Here is a 27773-nt window from a genome sequence, read left to right on the forward strand (position 1 = left end):
CAGATTCATATGGTATCCTAGTACATATTGCCTAAGGGCAAGCAATCTCAAGGAGTGGAGATTTGTAATGTCCCTTCTTTGGGGACATTAGAAATATTAAGATGGAACAAATTTATAATATTAGATTTGACTATGTAAGACGGAGGTTTATTATTAGAGGTCAAATTAATATTCTTTGTGGTCACAAGAGGACGAGGAGAGATAAGACGAAACTCAAAAAGGAAGTCGGTCATCATTGCAAGAATAAAAGGAGAAGAGGCTCCTTCCTTTTGCATGCTTGTTTATTATTCTAATTCAGTTCTCTCTTGTGAGTCATTCAAAAAGCTTTAGCTTTCAGCCCGTGTGAGGATGTAGCCCCTCGTGCAAGCAGGCAGTGGACGCAAACCCATTGTCCGTGGAGATATCATCACAGCTGTCTCGTTGAGCTTACAAGTTCTTCTCTTGTTTTCCAAACTGACTGTAAAATCTGTGTATAAGATTGGATTGTGGTTGGATGATTATTGTATTGCTGTTGTATAATACAATAGCGTTTTAGAAGTTAATTGGAAATTGCTGGTTGTTATACTGCTGATGTATAAGACAATAACACACTTCCGAATTTGTTGAAAGGTTGCTGGTTTGGTGCTTTTGTTTTGTACTGCATTTTATATGCTTGAGTCTTTAATATCATTTTTGAACAGACAAATTTATTGGAGAGAGTTCGGGTTTATTTGCTGTTCAAATTTTCATCTGCATGTGGATGTATTGTTGAGTGTAATATTTAGGAGTGAGTTTGAGTAAATACCTATCTGGAATATCATCTATCATTCATATTGCTGGCTATTTGTTAAATGGGTCCGTACTCTGAGATTTACATTTAAAAGGGAAAACGGAAAAATTGGATTCAGGACAATACAGTGCTGATTGGGTTTATTACAGAACTGGTATGGGTCGTTACATGGAAGCCAATTCTCTGAATGAAACACTCCAAACTTTAGAACAAATCTGTTGATATTCATTTTTTTGTATTTACCACAGCAACAATCTGATCCTTCCTATAATGCACACATTTGGTCATGACATCTGATCATTCTCTGAAATGGCAAATAAGAATTCCCCAACTATGAATTCTCCTTTGCCCAGACTGTATATAACTTTTTGCTTCTTTCATGTGATGATTTGGCCCTTTCTGTATGGTGTGATCTGTTGTCATGTTCTAGTTATGATGGTGGTCTTTGATTTTATCTCATCTCAAACTGGAAAAAGTATCTGCCGTCCACATGAAATCTGGGCTCTCTTGGAGTCTCTGCTTTGAAACATGACATCAACTGATATATAAGGTATGAGTTGAGACTGATTTTATATTTTCATCACCTTTGATTTCTTGAGTCCTCAACATTTATTTTAACAGCAGATGCATCATGTCATAGTCTGAAAATCATTGCTTTTACATTGCTATCTGCTTATAATTCCATCTTGTTGCATCATGAAAAGTCAGCCTGAAGAAAAGAGACCCTGCTTGAAACTCATTGTCATTCCATAGAAAATGCAGTCCATTTTGTCAACAGCAGCTTGTTGGGAACTATTTTGATTTTACTTATTAAATGTAACTCACCATTCCTTTTGAAGTCACTGGCAAAGTTCCATGCATTTAGCATCTCATATTGTGATTAGAACTCTCTTCACTTTTCATGCACCAAACTATCTGTCTTACATTGTAGGATCATATGATTTGACAGCGCCATGAATATTTATATGTTTCTCTGCCTTTAGATGCACTATTCATATAATCAGAACTCTATTGTTATGATCGTTTGGACTCATTACTTTGTCTATATTCGATGATTACAGTCATGACCATTTTTTTTCAGATTGTGACTCCTACTGGATTGAGGCTATGTCACATGCTCTCATAAGATGTCTTTGACTTATCACTGTGTATTGCTGCAATCTCTGTTATTTGTAGAACTGAAAGATATCTAACACATTATCAGATATAAATTACCCAAGCATAGAAACCTAAATGCATTTCTGAATTGTTCCATCTACTTGTTGATAACTTTGCATTTTTTTGAATATACATTGCTGGTCATTTTCTGAAAAAACTTGCTTGTTCACCTATCTTTGTCTCTTTGGATGTATAAAATAGTTATTGTATGCATATCTGGTATCCTCGTTTGACTTTGCTTTTACTTTTCCCTTTTTTGTCTTTGTTCTTAGATGTTCCTGAAACTATACTCATCACATTTCTTTGTTACTTTTGAATGCTATCTTCTCTGTTGTATATATGTTGAGGCCTGAAATTGAGCAGCTTCATATTTCCTGTTTCTAATGAGTACGCCGGGCTCAATAACCCTTGTGGGAGTCTGCAGTTATATCCACGTATCTATTAGAGATGGGACGCTGCACAGTGAACAAACATGTTAGTAATAGAGAGTTTTGATATGATTGCTTGCTTCCTTTACTGTTGGTATGCGTTCCTATTTCATGAAAATGCATAGCATCTTAGAAATACAAAAATGATGGAAAGGTGAGATACTAGCATTGCTTAGATCCATTGAATCTAACATTTTCCCTCTTATCATGCAGGATTTGGAAGCTTGGAGGGAACGTGATGTAGGACAGCAATCAAGCGAGAACAAGAAGACACAACTTGACCAGTCATTACAGGCAATGACTGGTGCCCATGACCCTTTCCTTGCTCTTTTAATTCTATCATGTTATTAATTTTCAAAAAGTACGAACCTATAGCAGCAATCTAGGGGCTACTCTCACAGTCAATTGTGCGAGAGACATTTTACTTTCAGTTTTTAAATCATTTCATTGCTCAATGATTGTAAATATCAATTGTATTGTTATGATGAATAATACGACGACATTACCTATTCTTTTGGCACATAATGAACATGATCTCAATATGCACGAACTGAATTAAGATGTAAAATGTTTACGTAATATTATGAAACCTTTGCAATTAGAACTAAATTTCAGTGTGTGTAGAAATTTAGTAACAATTAGGAAATGGCAAATCTTAAGGACATCTTTGATTAGAAGATCTTCACTATTTTGATATCACATTTGATATCATGAGTATTGATCTTCCAGAATATCAGCGTGTGATATTCACCAAGTACCCAAATAAGGTTTAATATCACATCTAATATCATGAATAACGGTCTCTCAGAATATCGACATTCAATATTCACCAAGTACTCAAAAGGTTTTGATATCACATATGATCATGAGTATTGGACTCCCAGAATATCAATGATATTCACCAAATACTCTTTGAGTAATGGCCTTCCAGAATGTTTGAGATGCAAGATATTCACCAAGTACTATGAGTAATGGCCTTCCAAAATATCAACACGTGATATTCACCAAGTACCAATTTTGATGGGGCTTCTACAGGCAATCTCGAAAAATCAGGGATAGGAGCTTGTATTAGAAATTGTAATGCATTTGCCTTAGCAATTACGGTGGCCCCAATTTCAAATGGAACAAACAACATTGCAAAAGCTCAAGCTCTGCTTGCAAGTCTTGCCCTAGTAAAAAGGGGAAAGTTCCATAGAGTTCATATTGAAGGCGATTCACAAGTAATCATCAACACCTGTATTAAGAGAGAAATTTTCAATTGGAAGCTCAATTATATTTTGCAACAGATATGGATTCTTATGGATCAATGTCAGGAGGTCTGCTTATCCCATACTCTAAGAGAGGGGAATAAAGTTGTCGATTGTCTGTCAAACCTAGGGTGCGATGGGATTACCATTGCAACATTATAGTCAAGTCCTTTTAGTAATGAACACAAGGAACTACAAGCATTAATCAAGGCCGATATTGATAAATGTTAATGCTGAATTAAATGGCTTTTCAACACACACAGCATCAGAGCAGTCGTTTCATCACCATATTGGGGTCATCATATTTGTACTTCGCACATCATACTTGCAAATGTGTTCTAGATTTGGTGGCAACTACTTCATTATTATTCACATGGCAGCCGGTACCTCATATCCTTCATGCGTGTTATGGGAGATTTCTCTCTATTCTCCTCAGAATTAGTACTCGTAACAGTGACCATTATTTATGGTTTCATCCCCTTTGTTTTCTATGCTTGCCATCACATTTGGTCTCAGGATGTCACTTTCATGTGATGCCTATTTTAAATGCGACTCTTGCTATCAATATCATAGATCCATCCTTCCAAAAAACTTCAGAATATGGCTTCAACCGTCGTTGGATGAAGATGCTCTTCCTCATCCTTTGGATGATGCTGCCTTGGATACTATGTTTGCTATGCATTCTTCTTCTACCCGACATGCGATTTGTATTGTAATTGGGGAGGAATTTTTTTATCTCATTTCCAAGGCAAGTGTTGTTCCCATCAAACTTGGTTTCAATTTTTATGTCTAATGCTATGGATTGCTCCAGTCAGCATCACGTTTGGAAATCATTGCAATCAAAGTGGTTCATCCAAAATTTTGGGCAGAAAACAAATTGAAAAGGGAGATGCAGAATTATGATTTGTGGGCTGGAAATGTCTTGGTGGGTGGCTTGTTTATACATTCACAACTCTTGCAGAAACACAAGGCTATAGCTACCTTCGTGGTGCTTCAAAAGACTTTTGAAAAGCACAACCCATGGTTTATGACGACAACCTTGCAAGCCACAACAAGGGTATTGGGTCACCAACTGGAGGAGGGTGTGAAGAAAATGGGTTATGCCTTGTTGGATATTCTAGGGCTATCGATCAGTGATGTCCAAGCTATGAATGCTCACATGATGGCTTCATCAGCCCCCCAAATCAAGTCTAATTGTGGACCAAGCGTTCGCCCTCAAATCCCAGTTCACATTGTTCATGGTTCAGGTCTTCCCGCCATGCAAGAAACTGGATGGCATTCCCAGTCTGATAAAGCCAATGCACCAGTTTGGGGTGAGCCTCCTGCCACATGTGTTACAGATGATGATGCTGCAGGTTCGGGCTCAAGCTGGGAGGTTGCTCCATTGCCATGCTCAAAATTCGAGTGGGGATATTCTCTGCAAACCAGTATGGCCTCGACTTCTGCTGAGGGCGTCTCGTGCGAGGATATGGAGGAATGATAGTATTAAGGTTTTTTTCCTTTTTGTGATAAAAAATTGTCAACAGGCATGATTAGAAACATTCTGTATTTTTGGTTGGGTTTGGGACTCTCATGCCTACTAGTTGAATTGTTATTGAAAATGTAAAAATTTGACAAATTCGAATTTTGGTGGGAATATTCCCTCACTTTGTAATTTAGATTTCATGGATATAATAGGTTGTAAATATCGATGTTTGATACTTGTGCATATTGTGACGATGCTGGGTTTTCTTTCTGGTTCTTTCCCAATTGAGCTCTTGAACTAGTTTTATTAATATATATATATTCAGTGATTCGTCCACTTTTCCCAAAAAAAAAAAAAAAGGTACCCAAATAAGGTTTCATATCACATCTGATATCATGAATATTTATCTCTCGGAATATCGACATTCGATATTCACCAAGCACTCTAAAGGTTTTGATATCACATCTGATATCATGAGTATTGATCTCCTAGAATATCAATGATATTCACCAAATACTCTTTGAGTAATGGCCTTCCAAAACATCAAGTCACATGATATTCACCAAGTACTCTGTGTAATGGCCCTTCATCAATTTGCATTACATTCACCATGTACTCAAAAAAATGTTTATAAGGCATGTGCACACACATTCTCATAATGCTTGCCATATAAACATCCACCATGCAAAGTATAATCTATCATGATCTACATAGACAATGTAAGATATCCATCATAATAGAAAATTAAGTTATTGTAAGATCGTCACGTTTCAATAACTTCTGCAAATGCAAGTGATAATCATTTGGAAGTCATCACTTCCTTATGATGTACACAAGGAATAGGTCCATTAAATCATGCATTCACCTGAATGATACCAAAAGTTTACATGAAGTCAAAAGAAACTCCCCCTCACTCTGATATGATCAAAATCTTCAAAAGATCGACTGAAACATATCCTCTATCTGCTCCTTTAGACAGATATGTCAGACTCCCTCTGAACATCAATCTTCTAAGCTCCTTTACCTTTGAAGAAGTGTTCGACTTCCTCTGGATCTGATATCAATCCTCTTTTTCCTGCAAGAAAATTCTCAGAAAATATGAAGGCAAATAATTGTTATAGTATGTATTGAAAATACAAATAATAGAGAGACTACAATGAGTAGAAAAATATAATAATCAAAAAATACTTATCATCCTTGATGCAATCTTCTATACTTCTTGGTTCGTCCTCTTGATACTAATACCAATACTCCCTCTAAAACTCAAGTTCTTGTATACACATACTCTTTTAAATTATCTCATTGATCCATTACTTGCTCTTTGAATACTCTTCATATGTGCTTTCAATAACTCAAGAAGTTAAAAGAAAATCCATTCTTGAACAAATACAAATTCAGCTTCACTTGTTAGTGTCCCTTATTTCCTCTACGATGGAAGCCATGTCCTTTCAAATTATTTCTAAAATCCCACCTTATTATTGCACCATGCATGCGGTGGGCCCATCTTTTATCTGTGTGGCGTGGGAACACCTCAGGAAGGTCTTTGTTAATCACTCATGTTAGATGGCCCCTCTTTATATATTCAATCCTCTCCCCATTAATATTTTTCTCTTACAATGGGACCGTTCTAATAGAAACATGTATGAATTTGCCACCTTAAACATAGTTGCTGCTTACAAGAGAGAAATTTTACTTCAAGTCATAGTTGTTGTGAACAAAAATATGACTAATTATTGGTCAAGGCACCCTACTTTCTTATTTCCCATTGAAAAATGCTTATTGTCGTCTCAGTTGTAGAATTGTGGGTACCCGATTGTTATTAGAGTATGAGTTTTAGAGCGTGATAATAGGGAGCACGATCCTCATTTTCCATATGAAGAAATTAAAATAGGTACAATTGCCTTGGATATATGATTGACATATCTTCCATACGGCATGCTATCTTACTTCACGCATTGGTCACTATTAAGCATCCTATTTGTTCTTCGAAGCCCGATATTTGCATTGTCATACTTATAAACGGTTGTGTTAGCTCATGTACATATCACAGACATTTATCTATATTCTGGACAAACTCATTTGAATTTGTAACTTTCAAATACAATTATCTAGTTCATCATTAGAAGCTTCTATTCACTATATCGCTGAGCTCAATCTCTATACTCTGAGATAATAAAATTTTGTTCATTGATTGCCAAAACAATCTTCAAAGATTTTGCACTCACATAAGGCAGAGATTGTAGCTTCCCAACCTGCATGTGCATTACAAGGATCCTCATAGTAACCACGGTAGCTCTCGATCTATTAACGTCTTAGATCTGTGGTTCCAACCTGATACTCTACCTTATCGACATCTCCAATACTTTCTAAACACAATCGGCTTTCCAATAAAAGTGGGAAGAGTCCCGAATTACATTGACCACTTACACATAATGTGCTTCTTTTCATAGCGCAGGCTGACATTCATACAACTGCCTGCACAATCGAGGGCATACATCTTACATCTTGCCCCATTACTCCAAATCAAAATTTGGAATCTTAGTCAACATGAAAATAGCACCTATTAATTTGATCTCTCAGAGAATGAAATTACTCAATACATGGTTCTTTTACAAAGGACTCGCTTACTACACCCAATCACTGCCCACTACATATCAGACCTTTCTCCATATCCACTTGCATTTCTCCTATGATGTCACCATATTATGAATGCGCCAAACCACATTATTAACGTTTGGACATACCACATACTTTTAACATTTACGCAAACCAAGCATTCTTTTGTCTATGAGATTTCCAAGCTGTCGAGTTTGGATCTGAATCTTGGGTTTCCTTCAATTAGTAGAAAAATGAAACATGGAGGATTCTGCCAGCACTTGCAGCCACAATACACATGCCAATTCCTCTTTATCATACCAATAACATGCCCAGTTGCTACGCTATTGATTGCTCATTGCTTGGGATTTATTACAGAAAAACAAAATTTGTAACAACTTACATATGGAAGAAATGTAACCAAACATTTCACATCTTACAGGCCCTTAGGAAAGAACACTGCTCTAATGCCATGTTGATTTTCCTGGAGGATGTAAATGTATTAACAGTGCTCATAATTTCTGTGTTTTCCAAATTACATTCTCGAAGCACAGGTATAAGCTAAGGCAGAGGAGAACCAAGGGTAGCAAGAGCTTCGTAAACAGTCGTTTTCTGATCCAGAGCTTCTAGACCCAGTATCAGGTTACCCCCCATATGCAGTAGATTCAGTCAATCCAAGAGTCAATACAGGAGAAGCATATCCAGGTGCAGTTCCTTAACTTCGAGTAGTTAGTCCCAAGTCCATAAAAGCAGCTAGATGTTGATCGAGCCCTATCTATCTTAGGCACCAAAGGCAGCACCGGTTTAAGCTTAAGTACCAAAGCTCTGGGAGCAGGACCATCACCTTGCCTAGACGCATATCCATCTACAAATCCAGATACCGTGCCTGCTTCTTGCCAGTTGTAAGCGAGGTCGCCGATTATGTGCGCAGGTATATGACATTTAAGAGGCATGTCTCTTCAACTCTTATTAGTTATAAACTTATAAGATAACATTTTCATGTTGACTAAGATTCCAAATTTCGATAACATTTACAAAGACTTTTTTCCTAGAAATTTTCATTGGATGGCCATCTTTTCAGCAGAGTTAGTGGGTGGCCTGACATTGATAGAAAAATAGACCTTATGAATTTGGCTCTTCCAATTAGTGAAAGCCCGGTCTTTTGTTGTTGTTGGTATAGATTATTTCTATCTATAGGCCTTTATTTTCTCTCCAATGAATAGAAATCCCATGTATGTTATCAGTGACATACACTGCTCAGTATCCTAGAAGCAAGCATAGCTGCTCTGGTTGCAAACAGATAACAACAATGTTGAAAAAAGTAATTGCATTTGTTGATCCTTTATCTTGTTGTGTGCTGGTAATGTAGCAAGATTGCTTTAGTTAATTTAAGGTTTTCTAAACTACCAGCTGAGCAAAGAGAAGTGCCATCTGAAAATTGACATCCTGTGTTAGTTCTTGGCTCCACTTTTTGCTCAAAGTCCATGCATTTTTTTTTGCAGTTCGTTTTTTTACTAAGGATCTAAGGATTTCCCCAATATTATAAAGAGGTATGGTCTTGTAAGCTCTTCTTGCCTTAATCCTTCAGTTGTCTTCAACAATGCTCTTTTTCTCTATTGAGAGTGACAAAGAAGATAGAGGCACTGACACACCTTGGAAAAAATAACAAATGCATCTGCCAAGGGTTTTCAACATATCTAGTTTCAGGAAGACTCCAAGCTAGCTTTGGATTATTACTATGCGAATCTGTTCTTGTATGACTACTTCATTATCAGTCATTTGCCATCCTGGAACAGAGGGTATTTTCATTTTTCATAACCTTCTAATAACCTAAGGCAATAAGTTTGAAAACAATTATATAGATCATGTTGTATGTATGGACTCACAAAATTTGGTTTACTCCCAAGCTTGACCATCAAGTTGATGCCTATGCCCCCTATAAAATTTGATAAATATATAAGGTAAATGGAAAAATAAATCCTCTTGTCAAGTTCCACAATGGGTTCTCATATACCAAATTTGCACCTGGCTTGACCATGACCTGAAAGATAACCTTCGCCTTTATATTTGATGCCATCAGCTGACATTAATGAGCTTTTGAATACCTTAAGAAGCAATGCATTTTCCCGTGAACCATTTTATTCTTCTATTACACATTCCTATGCAATACCAGTAATGACTCATTGAATAAAAAACATACACCATATGCCAACTGTATCATAAGAAAGGACAAGTCATTCAGTGTATTGAATTTTAATTATGCAAGGGATGCTTTGTATGATAATCAACTAAGTTTTGATTTTGTGATGATATTGACTTCTTTCTATTCATAAAACATACAGACAGAATTCTCTTCATGGTTTAAATCTTTTTCCAATCTTGGCATTAATTTCAGGAAAAGGTATTGCAGCATAAAGCACCTACCCCATCATTTTTATTGCCGATGACAGTATTAAGAATCTGCATAACTCCTTTACTAGCACCATCTGTGAGGAAAATCAGCTCTGGATCACTGCATTGAATGCATGTGTATGTCACCTTAAAAAATGTATCAGGATAAAGAATAACAAAAACTATTTGGGAGGAATTTCATTTATCTGATTATATAATTTGACTATTGAAACATCTATAAGAGCAAATTATACATAAAAAACGATATCATTTCCATATTAATATCCCACAGAAAGAGGATTCACAAATGTTAAATTTAACCTAGGAATTTTGTCTGAAGAACCAACACCCAACAAATCTTTAAATAGGGATAGCCTATATTGCACAAATCAACTGAAAGTCTGACAAATAATGATCACGAAGTAATAACCAAACACTTACTGTATGCAAACAACCAACTACCAAGCATAAACTAGCGCAGGCACAATAAAAACTCTTGTAATTGAATATCACTAGATAGAACAAGAACATGATAATGGAGCATGTGATACATTACACATACGAACATGTAATTTGTGTTTTTGCCCAAGTTTTGTGGAGATGCTATTTTGGTTTGTTCTCATTTTTTATTTAACAATAGTTATTTTAATGGGTGAAAGAGGTTAAGAAATGGTTCACTCTCCCAAACAATGCATAAGAACATTCTTGGAAAATTCAAATTAACTGTATCAAATGAAAATGAAAGTAGCAGTTAAAAATGGAAATCAAAGCTCAACGTTGCTACCTAAGAAAGGGTTATCAGGACACAGGCGAATAAATCGTAGATTTACCAATGCCAAGTGCCAACAGACAAGTATCAGAATTTTAACACAGATTTCACATTGAATTACAACTCTTGCCTATCCTTCATAACGACTTCACCCTGCACCCATTTCACATATTCCATGGACACAAAATCAATAATAGTTAATAACATAACCACAACTGCACTCAGCTTTTTACTTCTCTTTTGCATTGCAAGTCATGAACTAATGACATTAGATCAAATTCCAGACACACACACAGTGAATCAACAGAGCAGTGATGGAAATGAGAATAGGAATAAATAAAAAGAACTTCAAACATGGGATGAAACTATGACATGACACTAAGCCTTGGTACTCATGCGAGCTCAGACATGTCTGTGTGCCTTACAAGGAAAGATTATTTGAGATCTCCTAAAAGGTTTCCATTTGATGTGATGAAAAAACCCAGTTCAATTTAGGGATGGGATAACTCCTTTCAGCCCTCATGGGAGCTCAGACATGTCTGTGTGCCTTACAAGGAAAGATCATTAGAGATCTCCTAAAAAACTTCCATTTGATGTGATGAAAAAACCCAATTCAATATAGGGATGGGATAACTCCTTTCCTAGTAGTGGCTAAATATTGGCCCAATAAGAAAGTAGGAGAGGTTCTTGAAATTGAATCCTCGTGTTCACTCCTTGGTGAGCTATGAGTCCACAATTTGGATTAAAAATAGATGCAACACATAAGCCACCCCACCAGATCTCTGAGTTTCACATCAGAAGGTAGAGGCCCAAACATTACCTCAGATTTTGACTGTGGACAAAGCCCTCTTTGAGATGACAATGGCCTTTGTTATCCTTTCTAGAAGCAAAAAACAAAGCACGAGCTTTCCAAAGCTCCTCTGCCTAAGTGATGTAAGATCAGCATCTTGGAGAAAAAGTGACTAAGAGGAAAGGGTTGTTATATTTCTTTGAAGGTTCACAAATGCTCTTCACTGGACTGGAATCAGATTACAAAAGTGTTATCTGCAGTCAAACAAGCTGTGTCTAAATGGATGTCTTTCAAATCAAGAGAACCCTATAAGTGTGACTCATTTGTAGGGGTTCAGCTAGTTCAAGAAGTCTATGGATTCAAAAGTAAAGCACTTCAACAAGACTAGCTTTTTCCTTGTTGATTTTCACCTGAAAAATCACTGCACTAACTGCAGAGGATTGTTTAGTGTTATTGGTAAAGTTATAAAATAGCCGACGGATAGATTAGCATGTAGTTGGTAATTATTATGTAGCCGACGAGTAGAATTAGTTATTTCCGAATTGGCATGATGGTTAGGTCACCCCTTCTGAATGGTATATGTAAACCATCCAAAATGGACTTTGGAGGAGGGTTGTAATCATCATTGTAAGCACTATGTAATCTCTTCGGCATATATGCGAATAATAAAAGGAGTACCGCTGTGTTACATGTTCTTGTCTATTGTCTGTATGCATTAAACTATTTACCCCATATGGTAAACATTTGGTGTCGTTGCCCAATGCACCTGAAACGAAGGCAGAGGAATGAAGACTAATGCCGAATCAGCTTAACAATGATAGGAATAAGATAAAGGAAAAAAATGAAATACACACCGCACAAGAAATTTTAATTTTGGCACAATAGGCCGAGCGCAGATGGAGGTTTCAGCAGATTGCCAACAGACACCGAAGCACCGAGGAATTGTTGGAAGAGACTTGACAGCAGTTGACTTTGGTGGAAAAAACAAGGGAGAGATTTCTTAACCTGTATATGCCGAGGGAAGAGAATCTAAATGGAAGGGAATTAACTCGCACAGCTCAAAGTGCCGAGGGAGCACGAGCATGGAGTGAACTCTTCTTCCGCGATACACTTTCGTAACGGACAACTTCGCTTGAGGAAAACATTTTTTCACCAAGCAACGCAACTGTTGGAAATAAGACGACTGTGCAAAGCAACACAGGTGTGCAGAACACCATGGTACACTTCCAGAACGGATAACTTCACTTGAGGAAAACCCTTTTTCACCAAGCAACGTGGCTGTTGGAAATAAGACGACTGTACAAAGCAGCACGGCTGTGTAGAACAGTGCAAGTGTGCAAAACAGCGCGGGCACACAAAAAGTACCTCCAACTCAAATAGTAATGGCTAGACCAAACGAAAAATTGCCAAAGTTTGATGGTGATGGAATGGCCGATCCAATCAGACACTGTAAGACATGCGAAACAATTTGGATGGCGAATGGCATAACCAACACAAATGAATGGGTCCAACAATTTCTAGCAACCCTAAGGGGTGTAGCAGTTGATTGGTTTGTTGACACCAATCCCCAAAAATAAACTACATGGGCGGGAGTTAAAAAGGAGTTTATCACCGAGTTTCAATTGCTGCGAGATGACAATGAGATCGTAGCAGAAATATACACCACAAAGCAAGGGAAAAATGAAACAATCCGTGTATATGCCAGAAAACTAAAAGAATTAATAAATAAAATAGAAAGTAAGCCGGTAGATGGGCTAAAAAAGAGATGGTTCATTGAAAGACTACGCCCGGAGTTAAGGAAGAAAATGAAGATTGTGCCGCCATCATCATACACTGAAGCATACAATTGAGCGATGAACCTAGAGAATGAACAGAAAACAAAAAAAAGAAGAAAAGTAGCTCATCCGACTCAAATGACGTGTCTTCGGAAGAAGATAGTAGTGGTGACGAAAAGGACAATAAGAAGGTCCGAGCTCTCCAAAAGGATATGATCAGAATGATGAAGGAATTTAAGAATATGCAAAAAGAGGCAAAAGAAAACGAGCTATAGTGCACAGAATGCAAGACAGAAGGTCACACGAAGGGGTCCTGTCCGAAAAACCAATTCTGTGACATCTGTCATATTATGGGACATTCCACAAAAGAATGCCCCTTCAATATGAAAACAAGAGGGCATCAACAAGTGCTCTTGACACAGGAGACTTCCCCATCGGGAGGGAGCAGAAACACTAGCAATGACGGTGTTATTTCAGGTGGGTACAAAAATAATAGAAGATGGCAAAACAACAATACCAACAATAATAATGGGGGCCGCAGCTGAATTCAGTACGATGTGAATGGCCACCCGATGGTTCAATGCCGAGCATGCAATTTGTGGGGCCACTTTGCACGGAACTGTACATCAACAAACGCACCAAAGTTGTTATGCAGATGATGCGGTCCTGGAGATCATGAAGATGCCAAGTGCCTGAAATCAGGAGTGAATTTGATCAGCATCGGCACAGACGAAGAAGTCTTGGCAATCACCCGTAAACAAGCAAAACTGTACCCCGACCCAACGGAAGAAAAAAGGAGATCAGAAGAAGCGCAAGCAGAAATTGAGAAAGCAACGCAGACAGAGAAATCACAATTGAAGGACACTATCGGTACCTCAACAAGGAACTATGTAGAACAAAACATCATAAGGCAGATATTACAAAATAAAATACCAGTCAAGTTAAATGATCAGATCCTCACAATGCCTCAACTACGGACAGCACTCACGAACATAGCCTCGACTGCTAAACTACCAGGAGAACATGGAAGGGAAAAGGAAAGCAGAGCAAGTACAGTGGACCCAATGCTATTAGCCCTCACATCTGAACAGCATTCGACGATATTTGAGATGGGTATATTAGGAACAATTCTTTCAGACACAATTGTCGACGGAGGTTCAAGGGTAAACGTCCTACCAGAAGATACCTGGAAGAAGTTGGGACAGCCAACGTTGTGGCCACCTACATTCAAATTACTAACGGCAGACCAACATGACATTAAACCTCACGGGATTCTGATGGCACAACCAGTGACTATTGGAACACAGTCGTTCCTACTTGACTTCGTTGTCATTCAGCTGAAGAGGAGAGGATATGACGCCATTTTGGGCCGGGGATGGCTTGTACAAGCAAGGGTTAAGCATGACTGGAAGAAGAATACACTATCAATGGAAAGCAGGAGATGACGATTCATTATTGATTTACACACACAAATGGTGGGCGAAGAAGTCGTACCATCTGATTTCGAAGAAGAGGATGAAGGAAAGCAGCGATTAGAACCCAATGACGAAGGAGTCCTGCGGTTGGAAGGTGGATCGACAGACAATGATTTAGATTCGGTGAATAGCCTTTTCCATTGGTAGATGGAGGATTACGAGCTCTTTTCGAGCTATAATATGTTAAGGGTCAACAAATGTGAGAAAGAAGAGGGAAATGAATGTCCGAAGGAATATAGAGAAGCAGAAGAAGGAAAGGCGGTTACAGCTGAAGCTAAAGGGAAGAACATACACTATGAACCCAGAAAAAGGAAAGATTCCACCGTACGGTATACAATGAACGGACCACACGGAAAGAAAAGGTTACAATGCACCACGAATTTACTAGATAGGTGCTGACAGCAAGGAAAACACATCGCACGGTCTGCACATGAAAGAAAGAGGAAGGGCTTAATAAAAACTTCAGCAGTACAGAGTGACGGTTCTAAAATCAAGAATACAGCTATTGACGGCAAGGAGTGGCAGCCAATGGAATTCATGGTACCGAGTTTTGAGAACAAGCTTGGAGATATGGAAAGTTTGAGGGAGGGATGGTATAATTTAAATAAACTAGATGAGTGACGATTGCAGGCACAATAGGCCACGGAGGTGACATAGAGCAGGTACAAAGCGTGGCATGATAAACACTTAAAACTAAAAAAGTTTCAACCGGGACAGCTAGTGTTGAAGTATGGTAGACAAAACGAAATTAAACTGGAGAAGTTTAAAGTGAAATGGGTCGGACCATAGCAAATCCGAGAAGTGGGCAACAACGAAGCAACAAAGCTATGGACATTGGACGGACAGGAAATTCCAGACACGGTGAACGGTTCCAAATTAAAAATGTATCATGCAAGAACTCTTCCCTCGTCGACGAATAATGAGGAGCAATAAAAAAATAAAATGATGAACAAAAAAAAAGTAGAAAAAGAATGGGAAAAAAAAGTTATTAAAGATCACCGTACGGCCAAGGAAAAGGTAATATACGAACCATACAGTGGTAGGGAAAAGAAAATTGTACGATGGCAAGACAAGCATATAAAGGTGAGTCGTACGGTCGAAAGGAAGAAGGGTGAGTAAATGGTGAGGACCGTACGATGTACGGCGAGGAAGAAACAGAGAAAACCCCACGGTGAAATGGAGAAAAAGTACAGATCATATAGTGTGCGAGGTGAAGTGACTGTAGCAACGTAAGACATAAGATGTACATACAAAAAGCAGAAGATGATAGAACTCGTATGGTACATAAAGGAGAAGCAGAGGATGTGTTATAAGCCACCATTGCCCCACCGTACGGTGGCTTGATATCATTGGTAAACATTGTACGGCTCCACCTCCTCATTGACAGCATCGTATATACGGCATTACTGTGCATCCAACAATACCATACAGAGATTTAGCAGAACAAAGGCAAAATACCATACATCGTACAGCAAGGTAGAGACAACAATTGTGGCCACTATATGGACACATAAAATAGTGTATGGTACAGGAGAAAGGAGTGCGTAAGAATCTAACATCTTATTCGGGCATCCTAGAAACCGTATAAACTGGGCACCATACATACAATAGGCACATTGCTGCCATACGGTCACATAGAGCAAGAGATGAAAAGCAATACCATGGTACAAGCAGGTGGTACCATGCAGAGTAAAGAAGAGTTATATGATTTTGGACTACTTCAAACACCGTACGGTATAGGAGAAAGGGGAAGTATATAATTTATTTTGCCATACCACATCTACATTGCCATCGTACAAGCATGTGGTAGAGGTTGATTTTGGGTTGGGTTTTGCAAACATTTTCTAAGTAATCAAAGAGAAAAGGAAAAAAAAAAGCCGTACAACAAAAAGAAATAGAGGAAGAAGCAAAAAAAAAAAAAGACGAAAAATCAAAAATGTTCAGAATGAATAACGCATAATGCCCAAGAGAAGGGAAAAACATAAACACGTAAAAAACGCAACCAGTTGCCAAAAAGAGTGTGCAATTGGAAAAAAATACAAAAATGGTGTGTTCCATGGACTTTTGTGTGGGTTTGAGAGTGCTAATTTGGTCTTGGCGGTGGGGGCATTGCCCCCTAGACCCCCAGTTGGTGCAGTTATCAGTCATGGGAAGTGTGACCAGTTGATGAGACCTGAAGCTACTGCAGGCATAGAGTGGGTGTGTACCAGAGGTAGAGAGAGCACTAGAGCAAGCCTTTCAAGAGAGGTGATACGCTTTGAGGCAGTTGGAGTAGGTGTTGGAAGTGAAGCTGTCTTGGTGAATGCATAGAGAGCTTGGGCGGAGCTGATCATCCAATTGAAGGCAATTCAGTGACACTTGGCTCAATGTACCTAAGAGTTGGAAGCAGAGAAAGCGGCACGAGTGAATATTTTGTAATTGTCGTCCGAAGACGACTTTTCTTTTTGGGAGGGATGATGTTGTCAGTAAAGTTATAAAATAGCCGACAGGTAGATTAGCATGTAGTCAGTAATTATTATGTAGCCAACGAGTAGAATTAATTATTTCCAAATGGGCACGGTTGAGTCACCCCTTCGGAATGGTATATGTACACCATCCGAAATGGACTTTGGGGGAGGTTTGTAATCATCATTGTAAGCACTATGTAATCTCTTCGGCAAAAATGCGATTAATAAAAGGAGTATTGTTGTGTTACATGTTCTTGTCTATTGTCTGTATGAATTAACCTATTTACCCCATACGATAAACATTTAGCATCCTTAACTACTTGAACTTGCATGTATGTTCATCTTCCCATTTCTTGAACTATTGATGTGTTGTTTCTTCCTTAAGACATGTTAAATGAACAGCTCTAATTATCTAGTTTTCAATTAAGGAAATAGTATCCTGAAGTTGTTGAAAATGTGCAGTAATAATATGACAATCATGACACACTGTAAGGCATTACTGATGGTGTCCTCTTCCAGCAATTTTTGTTGGAGAAGTGAAATATCTTTCAAAATGTGAAACCTAATTTCTCAATTGCAGAAGCCTTGGTGAAACTCTTGTTGCATTAGAGTTTGTGTTTTTACAGTCCAATCATTTGACCCAAGTGTCCCCATGGTGATTACCAACTAGATAAGTCACAAGGTTTGAATTCAAGTTTTTGGATCATAAAATTCAGATGAAGTTCGGCAAGGGTAAAAATTCAGGAAAAAAACCAACATTAGATTTAAAATATCTTTCAAAATGTGAAATCTAATTTCTCAATTGCAGAAGCCTTGGTGAAACTTCTGTTGCATTGGAGTTTGTTTTTTTACAGTTCAATCATTTGAACCAAGTGTCCCCATGGTGATTACCAACTAGATAAGTCACAAGGTTTGAATTCAAGTTGTTTGTGTAAAGTTTCTGCTAAATCCTTATCTCTTAATCAAACTTTTAATCCAGTCTTATATGCTGAGAATGATCTTTTAAGTATTATGAATATTGATGAAATTAGTGCTTATTATAATGCAGATACAATACTGAATATTTAACCTTTTATTGTGATAGAGAATCTCAAATATAAATAGCAGGATATAAAATGCTTATAGGAGCAGACTGCTGTAACTGTGTGTCCTATAATCTGCATTTACAACCTACTTATATATCCTTTCTAAAGGGTATGTCCCTCAAGGGACATAACCCTTCCTAACTTGGCACCTATAGGAGATATATATATATATATATATATCATTAAATGCCAACATTAGAGATATATTACTATTAAGAGGAAGTACGGTCTGTACTGTCAGATCTGTAGGTTTATCTTGGTTAATATTCTTAAAATTTTGATCATAAAATTCGGATGAAGTTTGGCAAGGGTAAAAATTCGAAAAAAACCAACATTAGATTTAACTTATATAATTTTGTTTATTTTTAAACAAAAATAATATATCCACAAATTTGTCAAAATAGTTTTGCATTGCTAAATAGTTAAACAAAGTAACTCAATAGTATTTAAAAATTAAAAAATATTATATTAAATATCATAAAATTCAGTTAAAATTTGGAAAGAGTAAAAAATTTGCTGAAATTCGAACTTCATGGATGAAATTCAACATATCCGGTGACTTAGCCAACCAGTACACACTTGATTCAAGAACTAATGAATATTTAAATAGCAATAGAATCAACTACCAAAAGCACTAGTTGAAATGCTCATTAGATAAGATCCTATACAAAAAGTTGGAAATATTGTCATTGATGTCAAAGGGATATGGTCAAGTTTATCATTGATGTCAAGAATAAATTAGTTGTCCAAGATTGTTGTTATTGATGTCAAAGAGCAAGTCAAGCCAAAATTGATGGAGGTGCCAAATTTATGGTGCTATCTTCAAGATTCATTGGACAAGGAAGGAGGCAATTGGGATATTAAAGTGCCTACAAAGTTTGTAAGACAAGTTTATGTAAGCAAATATTTCATTGTGGTTTTCTCCCTCAAGGATTTCCATATAAATCCCATGCTCTTCTAGTGATGCATAATTGTTGCATTTTATATGAATGATATTGTTCAACTGGCATGATTATGGTATTAAGTTTGAAAAAGTCAAGAATTGTATTATACTGATTATGTAATGATTGTCCCTCAGAAAATAGTTGAGCCTTCAAAGCACTACTTTGAAAGTGGAAACGCATGGTTATGACAAGATTAAGTGATACAGGAGCAAGAATAATAATCTATAGAAACCACCTCCTTTTGACCTGAAAGGAAGCACAATAAGTGAAGACAAAGCCTCTACCACGTGAAGAAAAAGTTTGGAAAGTCAATACAAAGATTGTTGAAATTCTAACAAGCACCATCAAATACAAAATTGTGTACTCAAAATTGAAACATTATCTATAAATGAAATCAACTTAGAGAATGTGTATCTAATTCTGTTTGCCTTCACGTATATGCAGAAGGCTATGATGAAGTTCATTCCAGCATTTATGTAAATGATTTAATAACATAAGAGAAGGGAAGGAACTGAACGGTGAAGATGTCAAGACTGCAACATGAGCGCCAAACAAGTGGTGGTTTATTATAAGCTTAAGTGAGTCCTATGCGAAATCCATGATCGTGACATTGTTGAATGTAGGTAGAACATTCACAATATATAGAGAAATCAAAAACACATATCTGCCAATGAAGACTCTAGAATGACCCATGGTTGAATATGATTCAAAATAGACAACTCCAAGAAGATCAAGAAAGATTGATAGAAAGTTAAATACAAAAAATAGGGATGCTATAGCAAGGAGTGTTGAAGATTATAGCTGCAATAGAGATCTTTTACCTCTGATATTGCTATAGAAGAGATTTATGATAATATTTCTATCATATTCGTTTGTATCTTTTTTATAAGCAAGTGAGCACGATGTGGCATTCAAGTAGTGCTAGGTGTCTCACCTTAAAAATCTGACATTTTATTATATGAAGAGGCATACAATAGGCAAAGAGACATGCGTTTGGAATATGAAGGGACTTTCGATTATGATATGAAGAGTCTCTAGATTCAATATATATGTTGACGTTTGGTAGCTTCAGTTGGATAAACTCAAGAGACTAAAACTGGAATTGTGTGTGTGTGTGTTTAAAAAATAAATATTATATTAATTATCTGATTAACAAATGGATATGTCCCTTCAAGGGACATAAGGGAAATATCCCTTCATGGATGAAGAGTCTATGGATTCAATATATATGTTGACGTTTGGTAGCTTCAGTTGGATAAACTCAAGAGACTAAAACTGGAGCTCTGTGTGTGTGTGTTTAAATAATAAATTATTATATTAATTATCTGATTAACAAATGGATCTGTCCCTTCAAAGGACATAAGGGACATATCCCTTCATGGATTATACTAAAAGAGAGCTGCATTTTGTAAAACATATACCAACTAAATGGCAGTGCTTAGTACATTTGCAGCAATCCTAGAAAATCAACATGGTATCAAAGCCAGGTTGCTGCAAATATAAGAAATAAATTAATAAACTTGAACAACATGAATGCAGATTGTAGACATGGTGTATGAGCCTGGTTGTTCCTATCCATTTCTTGACAGTATTCGCATGGGAACATTTTATATGGTGAGGAAGTAAGATTTTCACCTTCAAAGTATATATTGAATGACTGAAAACAAAGGAAGGATCAAACAGTAACAAGACCGATACTGGTATCAAATACGATGACAAGGATATATTATATATCTTGACATATACGTATCACAGTATTATTGAAGGATGGCCAATGAATGATATCTCTCAAAAGTTGGAATAGATCATAGTATATAGCTGGTATTAATCAGATGAAAATACCCATGATAGAGATCCTAGCAATAGATTGATATTTGGCGTAGACCTGAATCACATACAATATATGAAGGAGATATCGAATCTGCTATTCAAGCAGTCACCTCATTGGCATTGTAGACTTACATTGATTAGTCAACTAAACTCAGATCAAGACTCTTAGGAAGTGTACGATCTGTCAAAAGTATTTGGAATATTTCTTATTGCCAACTACATAGCTGTGGCTGCATGAAGTAATAGTACTGGAGTAGCGATCAGTTTAGATCCATTTCAGAACCCATTGCATATATGCATTCATTCTCACGAAAATGAATTAAAAATACAGCCAATCAACGATAAGAAAGCGCTTGCATCATTAGCAATCTCAATTGCAGGAATCAAGATAATTTCTTTGACTGAGATGACTGCAATCACTTAGACCATACTGATTTGAACTACCAAGCTCGACTGAGGAACAAACATAGAGAGAAAAGAATATAAAAACATATATTTAAGGTGGATAATAACGAGTGGTTTACATGCCTTGCAGGAGCGACATTATTTTAAAACGATCAAAAGACACACTCATCAATGATATTGCATGCAACAAAGATACTAAGTAGTCAGTCAACCAAACAAGCAGGGGTAATTTTTTTTAAAAAGGGACACGTCAATGATTGACCCCTTAATTAAAGAAAAAGGCTTGATGAGTACAACCAGAACCTTCATACATTGAGGTGATACGAGGGACCTACCCCCATGGAAATATGGACTATGTTAATAGTTATTTAGTAGTTTGAAATATTAGTAATGTTATAGCTTTCTAATATCACCACTGGAAGTAGTGAGAATCGGGCTGTAATGGCCCCATTTTTTTAGCGGGGTCCTGCAATTGGCTTGGTCAGTTCACTTATCGCAACCCTCGTGAGCTAACAGTGGGATTTGAGGGTCTCGGTTGTGGGATTACAAGCTTTCCAGCAGCCTATGGTGTATTTTGGCTCCGTTTGAGGGACTTACTATATATAGTAAGTCAAATTGTTGGTTCCAATTGTAAAGTTTATGCAAATTCTAATAATCAGATATGTGTTAATACCTTTAACTATGCTTCCTGTTCTGATCTTCGTTTAAGTCTGATCTTGAAATTGGATAATAATGTTGATTGTTCTTTCTGAAATATATTTATCACAGCAAGTATCGATTTGTGGTAGAGTTATTAAAGGAGCAGACTTGGTGTTCAATTGTGTGTCCTATAACTACAACTACACCCACCTCATATACCATAACCAAAGGGCATGTCCTTAAAAGGGACATGACCCTATCTAGGTCAGCCCACAATACCTTCTATAAATCAGCGCCTAGAAGGAGATGTTTAACATTAACAAACATAACTAATTAGTTGATGTTTAATGCTTAACAAATGGTCATTACTAAGGATCACCGATTCATGCTTTAACCAAGGGTAATGTATTAATAGCCTTTGGTGTGGTATTCTATGAGAGAAGAAGAATGTGCAATCTGCACAATCATACCATTCTAAATATCAAAGTTAGAGTTTTAACACGCCCTCTTAACTTGATAATCATTCCAAGAGATTACATATCTAGCATCATCAGTTAAGATGAATAAGCATAGACTGATACTCTACATCTATCTGAATCTTCTGAGAATGTGATATCATGGAACACATGATACTACATCATATTACCATCTTGTGATATGACTTATCACTTATACTAGTGATAACAGCATTGCATGGAATGCAACACAAAGGATAAAATCCAAAGAACAATTAAATTATTCATTTATCCAAGTTATGACTCATAGGTATTGGCATTCCTATATAATGGAACACATGATATCTAGCATCATCAGTTAAGCTGAATAAGCATAGACTAATACTCTACACCTATCTAAATCTTTTGAGCATGTGATATCATGGAACACATGATACTACATCATATTACCATTTTGTGATAAGGCTTATCACTTATACTAGTGATAACAGCATTACATGGAATGCAACACAAAGGATAAAATCCGAAGAGTATTTAAATTCTTCATTTATCCAAGTTGTGACTCATAGGTACAGGCATTCCTATATCACAACATGATCCTGAGTTAAGATCTACCAGAACATAGGATAAACTCCGGAGAATAATAAAATTCTTCCTTTATCCAAATTGTGACTTATAGGCACAACAATGTCTATATCACAATGTGATCTTAAACTCATCTAGATCTGACAATAGATCTCTATTAATTAGCACATTATCTAAGAGATCGCCATCTCTCATTATGTCTTTCATACAAGTGTTCATTATCTCAGAGATCGTCACTTATAAAATAATAAATACAAATGGTGGAGCCCATAATAATCAATAGCCTGACAATAAAATTATTTTACTAATAATTTAAAGAATACAAATGAATTATAATTCAACCATACCAAGTCTTTTCCTGAAGTGATCTATCTTCACTCAAGAGAGAGATTTGGTGAGAATATTTGTTGTCTAATCTGTAGTACAAATGTATTCTAATTTTACAGTATTCTTGTCTACCATATCTCTAACATAATGGTAAGGAATTTTAATATGCTTGGACTTGTCATGGAAAACTAAATTCACAGAAAGCTTGATGGAACTCTGATTATCACAATGAATAATCGTAGGATTCATGGCTTGACCAAATAATCCCACAAGTAACTTTCTAAGTCAAACTGCTTCTTGAGAGGCCATTGCTGCTGCAATGTATTCGACTTCTATAGAACTTTGTGCTACTGAAGACTGCTTCCTACATATCCATGATAGCATTGCTGATCCTAAACTGAAACAACATCTTGAAGTACTTTTTCTATCTTTAACACTTCCACCCCAATCTGAGTCTGTGAATCCGTGTAAATCCAAGTCAACTTTCTCATATTTGAGCCCAAGGTTAAGAATGGCTTGTAAGTATCTCATAATGTGTTTGACGGCAACTAGAGGAATCTCCTTTAGCTCACACATAAACTGACTTAAGGCATTAACAACATAGCAAATATCAGGTCTTGTATTTACCAAGTACATAAGGGACCCAATCATCTATCTATAGGGAGTAGAATCTATGGAAGGTGATTCTGTTGCTGCTTCTTTAAGTTTATGTAGATTGGTCTCCATTGGAGAAGACATAGAATTGTAGTTCCACATTCCAAATCTTTTCAAAATATCTAGTCTATACTTCCCTTGATTGAGTATAATGCTGTCAAAATTTTGTCATACTTCCAGTCCTCGGAAGTAATGAAGGAGTCCTAAATCTTTCATCTCGAATTCTTTGATTAGATCTTTCTTGTATTGACCTATGAAATGATCATCACTTGTTATTAGTAAATCATCAACATATAGTATCAAAGTTACCATATCATCTTTATCCCTTTTATAATATAGATTTAGATCGCCTTCATTTTTGGAGAATCCTAAGCCGATGAGATACTTATCAATTCTTTCATACCAAGCCCTTGGAGTCTGTTTAAGTCCATAGAGAGCTTTCTTGAGCCTACAAACAAAGACTTTAGGATCAAAAGTTTCAAATATTTCAGGTTGCTCCAAATAAACCTCTCTTGCAATCTTTCCATTTAGAATTGTTGTTTTTAGATCCATCTGATGTACTTTCCATCCCTTCGATGCTGCATAGCTAGGACTACTCTTATAGAGGTGTATCTGGCAACAGGAGCAAAAGTTTCTTCATAATCAATCCCTTCTTTCTGAGAGAATTCCTTGGCTACAAATCTGGCTTTATATTTTTCAATGCTACCATCAGCAGCATGCTTTATTTTAAATATCCAATTGGAAGAAACAATAGATTTTCCTTCAGGCCTAGGAACAATTTCCCAAACATCATTCTTCATAATGGATTGGTATTTTTCCGTCATAGCACCCTTCCAAACTATATGTTTAATAGCATCTAAAACATTGGTTGGTTCTGATGTTGACAAATCATTCATGTTTGTTGTAGAACTAAAAAATATTTTGGGTCTTTTACTTTCTCTGATTGTTCTGGATGGCGCAACAAAGTCTCGTGCTTCCTCTATTGTCTTAATGGCCCAAAGTGGTCTTTTTTTAGAAATATTAGTTTCTTCAAAATTAAGATTTTGAATTTCATCTTCAATTTCTTCAATGTTCTCCCTCTGAGACTCAGATTCAGTATTTCTTTCAAAACTAGGTCAGGGAGAGGGATCTTCAGAACATGCGGCTCTTTTGAATGCTAAATCTTATTCAAAAATTACATCCCTACTAAGTTCAATATTTTTCTGACCAAGTATGAAAATCCTATATGCTTTAGATGTATCACTATACCCTACAAAAATACCTTTCCTCCTCGAGGGTTCTAACTTAGTTCTCTTTTCTTTTGAACATGTATATATAGTGGGCACCCAAAAATCCTAAGATGACTTATATTGGGTTTAACCTTAGTAAAGACTTCTTCAGGAGTTGTATCTATAAGGTAGGAGTGAGGACTTTTGTTTTGAATATAGACATCAGTACAAGAGGCTTCTGCCCAAAGATAAAATTCTCGATTTTGATCAAATATCATAACTCTTACAACTTCTATAATTGTTTTATTCTTCCTTTCTGCTACCCATTTTATTGTGGGTTATAAAGAACGATATACTCCCTTTTAATTCCCATTTCTTTACAAAACCTTTTAAACAAATATGAGGTATATTCCCCTCCATTATCAGTCCTAAGAGTTTTAATTTTGTCCTGATAAGTTTTCTATTAAGGTTTTAAATTCTTTAAATCTCTTCAAGATTTCTTCTGATTCTTTGCATTTTAAGAAGTAAATCCAAGTTTTCCTAGAGAAGTCATCTATAAAAAGTACATAGTACAAGAATCCTCCAAGAGAAGGAACAAACATAGGTCCACATAAAATCTGAATGAATTAATTCCAAAACACTGTTAGTTTTTCCAGTGCTATCATGAAATGGACTTTTGGTGTTCTTACCCAGAGCGCATCTTTTGCTTATGCTTGAGTGATCTTTATTCAGTTTAGGTAAACCAGTAACCATCTTCTCCATAGTTGATAAGGTTTTGAAATTTAGATGTGCTGACTCCTAACCTTTTTTGCCATATTTTGTTTATATCGGCAGCTTCATGAATTAAGGCTTGAAGAGGTCGACTAGGTTCTAAATTTAATTCATACAAATAACCTTTTCTTTGACCAATCAATTTTGCTTTCTTAAATGAGGAGTACTTAGCCCAGGTTATGACTTTACCATCCATGAATGCAACATTATGTCCATCATCTTCAAGTGTTGTAACCGAGATTAGAATCATTTTTATTCCTGGTACAGAGTACTCTATCGAGAAGAATAGAATTACCCGAATTTAGTTTCAAGATGCAATTTCCAATTCCTTTGACAGAATGTGTTGAATTATCACCGATGGTGACTTCGCTGTTAACCTTTTCTGATATAGAGTCTAGTGCTTCTTTCTATCCTGTAATATGTGGAGATGATCCACTATCAATCACCCATGCCTTACTTGAGACTTCATTTGATAGTGCCGAATACAATACACGATTCTTGAGATCATAGATATCTTCTTCCCTAATAATGTTTGTTCAGTTCACTTCTTGTTCAGAATTCTCAAAGCAATTAGATCTGTAGTGTCCAAACTTTTCGCACATGAAACATTTTATTTTGGATAAATCTTCCTTAGCTTTGTCATTCTTTTGATTACCCTTTTTCTTCTTTAAGTGCTTCTTCTTGCCTTTATAGGAATTTGTATTAAGAACATGAAGTTCTTCATCTTCAGTTTTCAATTTTCCCCCTTTCTTAAGTTTTATGGATTCTTCCTGAAGACAATCTCCCTTAAGTCTATTGAAGTCAAGAAGATTATCTTTGGAACTTGCTCCTTGTGTGAATGTTTCCCACGAATCTGATAATCCATCTATAGCCATAAATTTTAGTTCTGTGTCATTCATGATGGTTCCTATACTTGCAAGTTCATCTCTTAGACTGGCAACCCTTAGGAAGTAAGAATTCATCGATTCTCCCTTCTTTATTTGTATATGATTTAGTTGTTTTTTTAGTGCAAGAACTCTAGTTGCATTGTTAATCTCATATGCATTTAGTAATGCATTCATCATATCAAATGTTGTTTGATGTTTCGTTAGCATGGGCACTATATCGTTTTTCACTCCATCTAATATGATCTGAATGGCTTTCCTATTTCCTTTAGATAGTTTTATGAGGTTCAACAGTAGGTTGTCTAGATGTTGAATCAACAAATTGTTTTACATCATTTTCTTCAAGAATCATCATGATTCTGAATTTTCAGGTATCAAAGTGTTCTTTCCCATCAAACCTATCCTTGGGTCTAATTGTGTATGTCATTGAAGATAGGAGAATGATGCCAGATATATATCAATTCTGATTATCTAATTTGCAGAGCCTAAGTTCGACTACTAGAGCTCTGATACCATGCAAAGTTTCTGCAAATTCTAATAATCAGATCTCTGGTAATACCTTTAACTATGCTTGCTTTTCGGATTTTCCTTTAAGTCTGATCTTGAAATTGGATAAAAATGTTGATTGTTCTTTCTAAAATATATTTATCAAAGCAAGTATCGATTTGTGGCAGAGT

At 36.5% G+C, this 27773-nt stretch overlaps 1 protein-coding gene across 4 annotated transcripts in view; it reads right to left on the reverse strand.

The window, feature by feature from the left end:
* The window catches only part of LOC149561635 (glutamate--glyoxylate aminotransferase 2-like), a 201690-nt gene that overhangs the window by 122881 nt on the left and 51036 nt on the right, over positions 1-27773 (reverse strand). For all 4 annotated transcript variants that reach the window (XM_089825216.1, XM_089825214.1, XM_089825217.1 and 1 more), the window contains exon 6: positions 10087-10174. In XM_089825216.1, the coding sequence (XP_089681342.1) occupies positions 10087-10174 (88 nt within the window). The remainder of the gene's footprint in view (positions 1-10086; positions 10175-27773) is intronic.

Source organism: Cupressus sempervirens, chromosome 4 (genome assembly GCF_028749045.1).
Source record: "Cupressus sempervirens isolate cs-2001-9-10 chromosome 4, ASM2874904v1, whole genome shotgun sequence".
NCBI lineage: Eukaryota > Viridiplantae > Streptophyta > Pinopsida > Cupressales > Cupressaceae > Cupressus > Cupressus sempervirens.